The sequence below is a fragment of the Astatotilapia calliptera genome, chromosome 23 (genome assembly GCF_964374335.1).
Source record: "Astatotilapia calliptera chromosome 23, fAstCal68.1, whole genome shotgun sequence".
Classification (NCBI taxonomy): domain Eukaryota; kingdom Metazoa; phylum Chordata; class Actinopteri; order Cichliformes; family Cichlidae; genus Astatotilapia; species Astatotilapia calliptera.
Genome location: NC_137443.1, coordinates 25,972,773 through 25,985,000, shown reverse-complemented (window position 1 = coordinate 25,985,000; position 12,228 = coordinate 25,972,773). Strand labels below are relative to the sequence as shown.

Below are 12,228 nucleotides of genomic sequence, written 5' to 3'. Positions count from 1 at the left end.
AACCCAAGAAAGAGGAGGGAGACGAGGAACCATCATGGAAAGACAGGCCCCTGCACGGTATGTACCACCGGCAGATAGAGGAGGTGGCTGATATCCAGAAATCCTACCAGTGGCTGGACAAAGCTGGACTGAAAGACAGCACAGAGGCACTAATCATGGCAGCACAAGAACAAGCTCTGAGTACAAGATCTATAGAGGCTGGGGTCTATCACACCAGGCAAGACCCCAGGTGCAGGCTGTGTAAAGATGCCCCAGAGACAATCCAGCACATAACAGCAGGGTGCAAGATGCTAGCAGGCAAGGCATACATGGAACGCCATAACCATATATATATATATATATATATATATATATATATATATATATATATATATATATATATATATATATATATATACGTATATGTGTGTATATATATATATATGTATATATATATATATATGTATATATATATATATATATATATATATATATATATATATATACACATACGTATACATACATATATATGTATGTGTATATATGTATATATAGATAGATAGATAGATAGATAGATAGATAGATAGATAGATAGATAGATAGATAGATAGATAGATAGATAGATATATTCGCTGTCAAAATAAAAGACCCGCAACAGATAAGAAGTTGCAACGTGCGTTTGCATACATATAAAAGACACTGGTTTTGTCTGCTAGAGTGGGATTTTCACGGCATATTCTGCACCACATCTCTGTGCGTTCATCATTTGTTTGAAGCCAGCTCACGTTCTGCAACCACTTTTCCGAGAATATGTGCTTCTTTTGTGGTTCGGACTCCTTCTGACATTTCTTTGGAGGTGGAGGAACACCAAAGTAATTGCTTAAAGGAGCTTGCTTCTTCGACATCTTTAAGAGTTCTAAACAAATGTCTGTCCTCCTCCAGAAAATTTTATGTACGCAAACGCACGTTTGCATCTTCTTATCTGGTGCACGTCTTTTATTTTGACAGCAAATGCGCACCTGCGGACCACTTATGTGCACCCCTGCATATATACATATACATATATATATATATTAGTGCTGTCAGCGTTAATCTCATTAAAATGAGATTAACGCCATAACCGCATTAACACGGCAAATCTCTGTCAACGAGTTAGAGCGGTTAGCACGTTAGTGCACTTAGCTCGTTAGTGCGGTTAGCTTGTTAACGCGTTGACGCATTGATATATATTCCCTGCTCCCTGCTGACAAATAAGCTACTTTGGCTACAATAATCCTGTAGCCACAGACTGTAGATGAGGCTTGTGTGGTGTCTGGTGATCGACTGGGTTTTGCTCATTTCAGTTGATTCCCTGAGACAAATGACTTCACAGTCATTTTACAGAGCTGTGGTTTCTTTGCATTTTTCCAGTGTCTCTTTTTGTCTCTGTTTTTACTTCTTGTCTTGTTTTGGTAGTTGGCTTTCTGTGGCACCTTTTGTTGTATTACTTCCTGTCTTTGTCTTTTCCCCCTCCTTAGAAGCTCTATGCATTTTTATAATCCCTGTTTGTCACCAAGCACTCCCCATACTTCCCAACACATTTTGATTCCTGATTTGAATCTTTTTGTTGTTGACTTTAGCTTCTGCGATTGTGTGGCAAACACTTTTTGGAGAGATCTTACGTTTTTAAATCTCCTATCAGTGTAGTGATGTTATGCAAGCGTACAATGCAGTTATTTAAAAGAATTCCATGTTAAACATCAAATGGGTACATGAAATGTGGCATTAAAAATGAAGGAAAAATAATCTATTCTCTATTAAGCCTATGTAACCAAAATATCAAAAACAAATGGAAGAACTTATTTTCTCTTCTTCTTTAAAATAAAATACTGGTGAAATATCTTTGGTGATGGGAACTGATGATGAGATATAGCAGACAACGTCAAATTGGACTCCTGGGAATGTGGCTAATCAGCATTTTTTCACTGCTGAATGACTGAAATCAGCCATGTCAGAAGTTCTTGTACAGTTTTTATTAGCATTACCTATAGCTGTCAACAACTGCCCTCATAGAGTTGCTAAATACCCCAACCTAAATGCCTATGGTTGTGCCGGGACGCTTCCCTGTGGGAATCTAAACCCATTAAGCAGGTAAATATTTCCTAGCTCGATAAACACAGTCAAAATAAAATCATGTCTGTACATAACTCCTCAGACTGATCCTGTAAATGCTGCTGTAGGCCTGCGAGAAAAAAGGATTCAGTATTCAAATTCATGACTTGCGAGAAGGCGTGAAATCGATTGGTGCTGTTATGTTTTCCCATAAATCATGTTAAATGCTGTGCAAAGCGTGCTGTGGGAGCAGTAAAACATTTGGCATGGTACCGGGGGGAAAACTTCCTGAGATGGGGGAGAAAGCAAAGAAGCATGGGATTAAAAATGAGTCTGTTATTGAAGTATGCATGTTGACACACCCACAGTGCTCGATGGGAACTTACTAAAAGAAGCCAATATGCTACCCACAGGTAAACAGTAATCATCTTTGAGCTGAGCTTTAAGCTTCATCCTGCATTTCATCATGCTATCATATAAAAAAAACAAAAACGGAGCATTGTAATGCAACTTTTCGTAATGTGGTTTAGCATGTTGTTATTTGTGCTCTGTGGATTTATACAATGAAGCTTTGTATGGTGAAAATCACACAGAATCAAATGGTCACTGTAAATTTTCCATGAACAGTCTCCAGACTGTTAACTTAGAGATCCTTTTGTTGTTATTTAGAGTCCAGCCATTATCTTATTGTTGTTTGTGCATTTGTTAGTACAGTTGCTTATATAATCTTGTGCTATGTATGAGCAGGTTTGGGCGTGAATTTTGCTGTTAATGTTTGCTTCTTCACCAAAGGTGGTATTTAAATTAAAATCAATGTCATGCTGTATCGTATCTTAACTTATTGTATTGTAAAATATCGTATGATATCACTGTATCATCCAGTATTGTGTCATTATCCTGTTTTCTCTTACCGTGTCAAGATGACTTACCCTTTTATAGCTTATCGTATTTTACGATATCATATCTCACATATCGTACAATATTCTGTCATAATGTATCATGACGTAGCTTGACATATGCGTTATCCACTTGTAGTGACTTTCACATATAAACTCTTTTTGATGTCATTTTTATAGTTTTTTTTAATTAATTACTTTTGTCCCAATTAAATAATACCATATCAGAGCTTGGAAGCACCCCAGCATTTTGTACATTCCAGTGTTAAGTCCATGCAGTACCATTAATTACAACATTTAAAGAAGAAACTGATTTCTATCTTTTACCAAGCTAAAGATGTAGCCGTCTCTGCAGGGTATGTTTCTTTGGCTTTTTGGTGTATTTTAATATTTGTACCAAGCGTTCCATACCTCAGATTATTATGTGTACCAGATCGTTTGTGTGGTCAAGAATGTGTCTTTTGATATAAACTCTGAAATGTAATGCTGCCTCTCTCTCTCAGGAAACTCACGCACTGACGCTGATGTGCCCAGTTTAGCCCACACTGGTACATTTCCTTTCCGTGTGCTTCAGTGTGTTTAACCAACCCATCTGGTTTGCTTTTCCTCCGGCATGTTCCTGTCTTTGTACCAGGCAAATATCAGATTATCTGGCTCTGGTGGTATTTTTATGGCTCCAAGCAAACTGAAGTCTTTCCCTTGGAAGATCCCAGTAGTTGGGAAAATGTTCCTGATATTCTCCGTGCTTGTTTTATTTAACCACATATTTGACTTTAAAGCAACTTAAACCAAACAGAGCATATCAAAACTGAATTATTTAACTTTGTGTCAAAAATTCAATAAAAGATCATCGAGTCGTTCGAATTCTGGCTTGAGTGCTCAAATCTGGTACTTTTGTTGCTTTTTCTGGCCATAGAGCATCACTAATATACCTGTACGTGTTACAGTGAGTTGATAAATTAGGGAGCTGTGTGTCTCCAATGACTATAATCAGAGATATTCACTCTCTATGACATCATTAAGATCCAAGAGTAGAAAAAACCCACCTCTTAAGGACTTCTTGTACTTAAACTGACTTTATTATTCAAAACTTTTCCCATGTTTAATCCACATTGGAGTTGCATTTTTTCCACAGCCTCTAGTTTTGTGCCTTTAATCATTTAGAAGACTTTGCTGAAGGCCCCATTTCAGAGCAAAGTTTGAGCTTGTCAAACATAATCATTGCAGGGAAGAGTTTCTTTCCTAAAAAAGCTCTGTGTGATTTTTTTTTTCAGGCAGTTATAATCCGAGGGTTTTTATCCAGTATCTCTAAATTATACACGAAATGCCTTTATGATTGTTTTGTTGGAGAAGAGGCTGCAACGCAACTCCTCTTGTGCTCTTAGAAAACCAGATCGATCCAAGCCTCTCCGGCAGCTCCCAGGGCCTCCGTCAACCACTTCACATGAGCTCTGTCGTCCAAAATGGCTGCCTCCCCGCTGTGTTTGGTCCATGGGGGGAAACGCCGAGGCCAACGGGTAATTTTGTGGCTCCGTCTGTTATCCTCATTCAGCCTGGACTTTTAACAAGGACGGGGGCTGAGCAAGCCTCCAGGAATTGAATTTCAAAACCCAGCGCTTGGGCTGGGACAGAAGCATTGCCAGTACTCTAAACCAGCAGTCTGCACAGAGTGAAGGCCGCCACTATTATTTTCTGGATTAATCGACTCATTTTTCATCTTTAAATCTGTTTCCCCTCCCCCTAAAACCAAAACAATTTCAATTTGCTATATAAAACTTGAAGAATAACAACAAATCAAGAAGCTGAACCTGTGAGATATTAGTAATTTTTGATGTTTAGAGTAGACATGTTGGAGCTAAGGATGTTTTTATAGTTTCAAGATTTAGTATTTTGGAGTTTTAAATGCTTGATTCTGTCAAATCACTGTGCTTTTTTAGTGTTGCTCTATATAAAAGCAAATTTGCACAGACCTTTTATGCCCTGTGAGAAAAAAAAAAACACAAGAGCATCCTAAAAAAACTTTACAACGAGCTCTACAAGACAAGGAAAAGCAAAATACTGTGACGGTAAAAGACCAAGGCCGAAGAAAAGAAAAAATATCCAGAAGTGTAAAATGCATCTCTCAATATCAGTGCGAGACAAACAGTAAAAACCAACAAACCAACCGAGTGTAGTAAAAACACTCCAGACTCCTTCAGTCCTTCTTTCGCCCTTTAAGACCGGCTTCCATCTTCGAAAACCACCTGCTTCCTCCCTGAGGGGCTGTGCTAAGCTGCTTTGGGGCAGTTATTTTTTTCTCTTGTTTTTCTTTTGGATAATAGCTGATCGATAAGTGCCAGAAAGGGAAGAGGAAGAGAAGGGAGAGCAGAGTTACGGTGTTGTAAGATGACAGGAAGCAGGAGGCAGCTCCACCCTGATGGAAAGAGACAGTGATGTTCCGCTTTTGGTGTTTTTCTCACTTCATATTTCATCAGAGATTCTTGAGAAATTTGACAGTTTTGTAATAAGACAGCCAGCTGTTTCAAGATGAGGTCAGAGTCATGTTTGCATCACTTTTTATTTGTTTAGCACGTCTCAAACTGCATTCGGTTTGGCCCTGTGGGGTCTTCTGTGTTAAAACAAAATCAAAAGTGGAAAATAAATCCAACAACAAAGAAAAATAGTCTTTTTTTTTTACCCCCCCCCCCCCCAAGCAATCCTCGTTGGTGTTTTAAATGTCATACACGTTTTAAAGCTTCAGCAAATTAACTGTTCATCTTCATCACCTGCAGCCACCATGAAGATGGGCCAGAACAACAACTCCAGCTACTCCAGCGAGCGGAGCATCATGTTTGGAGGAAACAGCGCGAGCTCGGCGCTGCAGCCATCCTCCGCAACCTCCACTGCCCCCTCCTCCTTCACGACTTCCACAGTGACCTCCATCGATGGGGTGAACTTCTCTGAGGGAGACCTGCTGCTTCAGGTAACGCCTTTCACATGCTTGTGGCTTATTTCAGACATTCTGATAGAACGAAGATGGTAAAGCTTGTTTTCGATCTCCAGGCGTTGAGCGGCTTCGTGTTGGTGGTGACAGCTGAAGGCTACGTCTTCTACACGTCCCCCACCATTCAGGACTTCCTCGGCTTCCATCAGGTATAAGAGAAACATTATGACCAGTACTTCAGATCCTTGCACCACGTAAAAAGTGGGATAAAAATGTCAAAAATGTTCATTGTTATAGTAATATTTGAATTTTTTTTTGCATGTGAAAAGTGGTAGGATCTATCATGAAGAATTCAAATTATTTCCACCTAGCAGCATTGGAAGAAAAAAGCTTTGAAACAGTCTGAAAAGTGGCAGCAAACCAACAAAACGACCGTTTGGACTAATCTAGCTTGAAATTTTACCTTCCATGACCCATCATCCAAGAATTCAGGTGGAAAAAACACATGATGAACAGATGGTCAGTAACAGTTTAGTAACATAAAACTGTTTATACACAGAGCTCCTCATCAGGAAGTCAAGAATAGAAATCATAGCAGAAGAAAATAGATACCAAGTAAGAACTCCTTTAACCCTCTCAACCCTATCCCTACCCAACGCTGTATGTTGTTGCTGTTCCCTCATTGCCAAAATTTAACAACAACAAACACAAATTTCATGTTCCGATTGCCTAAGATTAGGTTTGGTATCAACCTCAAAGGTTTAATAAACATCTTTAAAAACTCATGCACACAATAATGATAAGAATTTTTAATAAGATGGAATTCTTGCAGTAGATTTTTCACTAGATCTCTCACAATGGCGTCTAATCTGTTTTTTTATTTGAGTAATAACCTGAAATTTTATGTTTTGGATAAACTTCCAGCAACCTTTTTGTCATTTATGGTCCAGTTTCTGATCATCTCGTCAGGCAACACTCAAAATCACAGAACAAAGGAAAAATCAAATATGTTTAATAATTAATCCCCAGCGAAGAAACCATCAACAACAACCAAGTTGCAGCTGGAGAAGCTGTGTAGTCTTGCTTGCTTGAGGCTGGTGGCTGATAAAGGGGAGATCATAGGTACTGTTGTATGACAAACCAAGAAATAAACACGGGCTTTGTTTATTCAAAGAATCGAAGCTAAAATGTGTGTAACTTCAACCAGGAGAGTAAGAAAGGAGCTAACAGGAAGTGGTAGTCTCTCCTATGCCAACCCTAGGCATGCCTCTGTGCACACTTGAGGTGTAGGCAGTTAGCATGCACAGCCCAAAGATTCTTAAATCAATACCACAAAGCCAGTAATGATTGCCAAGAGTATAACGCTGATGTGCCAAGCTAAAATCAAACTGTAGCCCAGGGGTGTCTCGCTCATTTTAGCAGCCTGGGGCACATACGCTCCAATTTGGTCTCAGCTGGCCTCAACCTGTGTAACCCTTCACTGTGCAGGTTTGATTTATTTTTACAAGACAAACATGGAAAAAAAATCAAGCTTTAGAATAAAAAGCTGCACTTTTAAAACTTTAAAGAGACTTTATTTTGAGTTTATTTTGAAATTAAATCTTATTCTAGCAAGAAGAACAAATACATTTGTATTAATGTCTTGATGAATTGATTCTCATCGAGGTAATGAAATCCCAGAAAGGGATATTTGAATTAAATAACAAGTGATATCGAGATGCTCAGGATTGTCCAGTTGTTCTAGTCGTCTCTGTTGAAAGTGTAACTTTTAAACGTTGCCACCTATGTGTTGTTTGCTCGTCCAGCAACAGTTAGTTTAGTGATTACTTAATGGGTCGTTACCTATACAGTGCTCAAGATCAAGGACCTATTTGTCATTTTACAGGCACATTTCCCTTTTCACAAGAATTACCGTTCCTTCCAAAGTATTTCAGTGAAATGAGATCAAATCATCCTTAATATGACAGTTTGCAAGTCTCCTTGGGATTCTCATTGTACTTAAACTGGTCCACCCGAGACCCAAGGAAAAACAGTATCTTTCAATGGGCTGGGGCTCAGGAGGATATAGCCAACCAGTAACCTGTGAACTGCGACTGATTCTGATTCTGAAATTGAAGGTTTTTTTAAACGACCTAAAGGCCTGACAGTGAGGCTATGCCTTTGCACATAACTTGTCTTTGTATTTTAGAGTAAGGATGTACTAAATCCGAAGGCGGGCCGTGTTTTTCCTTTTATGGAGCAACAATGGTCAGTTTCCAGAAATTATCAAATCAGCTGGTAAAAAGAGAAGCCTGCATGCAGAAATAAGTTTTTACTGCACAAGAACCTGTTTCCACTTCAGTGACCTCCTGAACTCTGATGTTCCTCTTAAAAACCTCCTTTAACAGTACACCGCCGCATTTTTTCAGCCTTTCATCTAACAAGCAGTGGGTTTCAGTTCACATTTGTTGTCCATGAAAGTCAGGTCACACAGATTTCAATCTATTGCCTTCTTTTTTTCCTCACAAACACGGACTGCTTGTAAATCTTTTGACTTTTAATAGCTGATCAAAAACACAAAAAAATCTAACAAGGAGTATTTGACTTAGAATTCAAAATCAATCAGGGACTCACATTTAGAGATGTTGAAATGTTTCACTTCTACATGACCAATTGATGTAACAGGATCAAAAATAGTATTTTTCCAATTTTCAAAGTAAATCAAACAATTTTGCATTTTGTTCACAGTCACTTGTGATGCTTTGACTTGAATAAATACCTGCAGCCCCACATGGCATGCATGGATTGGTCCAATTCAGTATCAGGACCAGCCAGGGTCTGGCTGTGAATCATGTTTTCTGCTGTTCTTCTACACGTCCTGCAGTTCAGTCGTTGACACAGATCTTAGGCGTAGCGTATACGTTGGACTCGGTTAAATCCTTTTGAATCCATTCAAAGATTACAGCTACTTCAACCTCCATGATCCCACACAGCCTTGACCAGTTTATAATAGATGACTCCACCTTCATAAGTCGGTCTCAAGTCAGTCTTTTTCTCATTTTGACATTTAGGTTGTTTTTGTACTTTGCTTGTTCAGCGAGTGAAATTCAGTTGCGTTAACATCAGCAGCAGCCAGTAAAGACATATTACTGGTGGGTACACCACACTTCTTTAAATAAAGCAGGAGAAATCATGCACTCCACCTAAGATTTGGCCATAAAATCCAGTGACAAGGCTTCAGTGAGTCTTTTTCTCAGCTATAGGTTCCGATTAAATAAAAACATTTACCATTATACGTTTTTTGTCTTTGCTCATATAGATAGTGCGTTTCAATCACACAAACGCTTAATCTAAATTGGGATTTTGGAGAAACCCACAGCTGGTTGTGATTCAGATTCTTTCCTTTGACTTTAATAAATACCTGCAGCTCAATCAAGGTCTCCAGGTTGTAATGTTTTGTGCTCCTTTTCTGCACACCCTACAGGTCAGCTGATATATATGGATTTCATGAGTCTAAAGTGGACTTTTTTTGTAATGAAGCAGCTTTTGTCTGACTAAACCCTGTACTCCACCTAAGCTCTCAGATTTAGAACGGCTCAGGACGGTCAGGCAGGGTATAGTTAGTTAATGTGTGTAAACTGGCCCTATGGTTACCAAGCCTTAGAAACAAGCCACGACTCAGCAGTAGGGACATGACATTGTTGTAGTTAGACAAACAGCACTACAGGTTTTTACCCGACTTGTTACAGTACATCCTAAAAGTTACATCAGAAGCATTAACATTTAAAATGTGACTTTTGAAAAATAAAAAAGCTGCTTCATCACTTCATAAGAAAGATTTATTTTTTAAAGTTTCGGTATTTCGAATGACTAAGTAGTGGAGTTGTGTGGGACTCATGTGTCTGCGTTTGTTTCTGTGAGTATGTGTGCGTGCATGACAAATGCTTTGTGAGCGGTGAACTCTTGACTTATAAACAAATCCGTTTGAACCGGGGTTAAAGATGTAGTCTGTAGTCTGGGAAGAAAAAGCACAAGCAAAAGAAAAAAAAAAACCCTAAAAAAATGTTGCCCGGAGAGAGTGCACGTGGTAAACAGCCCTCACACACACACACACACACATTTGAACACTCGTTCACATGCATAACATGGTCTGAAGTGGGGCTGCAGATCAGGGCAGGAAACGTTTTGTTTTGGAGGCTGCAGTGACTTTTAACGCCACAACTCACCAGCTGCTTCAACTGTTTATGACTTTATAAAGTGTATTTATAGAGCAGCTCTGAGCACAGTCATGGAGGAGACAAAAGAGGAAACAGACGTGAAGAAAACGTGGAGATTACTGTAAAAATCAAGGGCCTGAGTATTTCTCTAGAAAAAGCCACAAATCCTCACTTTAGGACTGCTTTGTGTGCAGCGAATCCTCATGAGAAGTTCGAGGCCATTTTTCAGCGTCGCTCACAAAGGAGGGTTTTGTGTTGAGCTTTGTTTGCTGAGGTGTGGCTCTCTCAGCACCTTGCTCCTTTAGCAACAACAACAGCGCCTCTGTTTCCAGCCCCGTCCATCAGCTCTGACTGCTGGGAGCATTATTCGCTCCATGTGTGTTTACACCTGCATCATCGCTCTTGAACGCACCTCGGCAGGACAAACACTGGAAAGGTGGGAAGGCGTAGGACCGAGTCTGTGGAACCATTATTTAATATTTGTCGTTCTCAGAAAGAAAGTGACGTCCTTTACACCTTTTGTTAGTGCAGTTTGTGAGCCTGATGCTCACGAAAACCAGGATGGAGGTCAACATTGTTTACGTTTACTCAAAAAGCTTTAAAATAAAGGCAAGCCCACCTCTGCTTTCTGTCTCACAGTAGCCACAATGGTAATGTAATAAGTCACACTGTACAAAAAGTACAGCATTTGTTTAGTTATGGGAATAAAATGTCAATATCACTATATATAAATTCAAATTAGGTGTATGCATTTAATTTAAAAAGGTTTTAACAAGTTTCAAACTAGCTTTGGGTGTATTTAGTCAGATAAACATGCAAACACATTTACACAGAAGAAGGGTCTAAATTTCCTCCACACTACTGGACTACTTTTACGATCTTTTCATAAGTTAATTTTAATGTTATTGTGGTTTTGCATCGCTTGTTATTTCACACCTTTATTTAAGACATGTGAGGGTCATTTTCCTGTGTTGTATTAACAAAACGGGGTTGGGGACCTTTTTTTTTTTAGGTAACTTTAACTTATGATAACTTCATTCTATGGGAGAAATATTTTCAGTCAAATGTAAATATGTACTGTGCAAAAATATTGCACCACCCTTCATTTCTTTCTGTTTTGCTTCCAAGGAGCCAGACTGTTTTTTAAGGTGGCCTTGAGCAATAGTTTCTTCAGACTTCCTGAAAGCAGAAGTCAGAACAAAAGGCAAAAAACATCCAAATGAAATTCCATCAAGAAGCCTGGAGAACTATTCCTGAAGACTTAAAGAAATTAAGAGTTTTTGATTACCTTTCTGGTGTTTTTTTCCATGGTGATTTTCCCTGCGTTGCATTTGCAATTTAACATATCATAATATTATAGTTTTTGGGTTTTTGTTTTTACAATTTTTTGTTTGTTGTTTAATGAGAGAACAGAAAAACATAAAAATGAACATAAATTCATGCAAAAGAGATAAACAGTTAAAAGACACAAACCAACTACAAAACCAACCAAAGAAGAAGAAAAGAGACTGCAAAGAGATAAAAAAGTAGTAAAACTGTTCTCACAGTGATGTGAAATCATAAAGGAAATGGGTGAAACTAGTAAAGAAGACACAAAGCAACTACAAAAATATCATGAAGCGATGTAAAGTGAGTGGAAAAAATAAACAAAACAAACAAAGTGAAAAAATCAAAGACATAAAAGCACTGTAGGAAAACTAGATGGAACAAGCAAAGGAGAAATAGGACATTGAACCAAGAAGAAAGATGATGGGTTGTAAGTGCAATTGATAAAATGAAGAAATAAGCTTAACTGAAAATATTTTAAAAGGTTAAAAAAGACAAAGCACTAGACGTGAAGAGCAACCGCTTGTGTCAGAGGAAAGTTTTGAGGTTGATTCGTGTCGTTAAAAATATGTTTCTGCTTCCTGCTTCCAGTCGGACGTCGTCCATCAGAGCGTGTTTGAGCTGATCCACACAGACGACCGAGCTTTCTTCAGACAGCAGCTCCACTTCTCTTTCAACCCAAACACAGAGGGCGCCGACGGCCCCAGTAAGTCTGCCCACACTGCACAGTGATCACACCTGTCCAGGTGACCTGCAGAGGAGGAGCCAGAAACATGGTCACGTCTCTTTGCTGCTGCAGTCTACATTTTCCAGTGTG

General features: G+C 38.9%; 1 protein-coding gene across 1 annotated transcript in view; it reads left to right on the top strand.

Annotated features, from left to right (window-relative positions):
* ahr2 (aryl hydrocarbon receptor 2) overlaps positions 1-12,228 on the top strand; it is a 94,803-nt gene that overhangs the window by 76,895 nt on the left and 5,680 nt on the right. Inside the window, exons 3-5 of the mRNA XM_026157809.2 lie at positions 5,738-5,928; positions 6,009-6,098; positions 12,003-12,117. Of these exons, the coding sequence (XP_026013594.1) occupies positions 5,738-5,928; positions 6,009-6,098; positions 12,003-12,117 (396 nt within the window). The remainder of the gene's footprint in view (positions 1-5,737; positions 5,929-6,008; positions 6,099-12,002; positions 12,118-12,228) is intronic.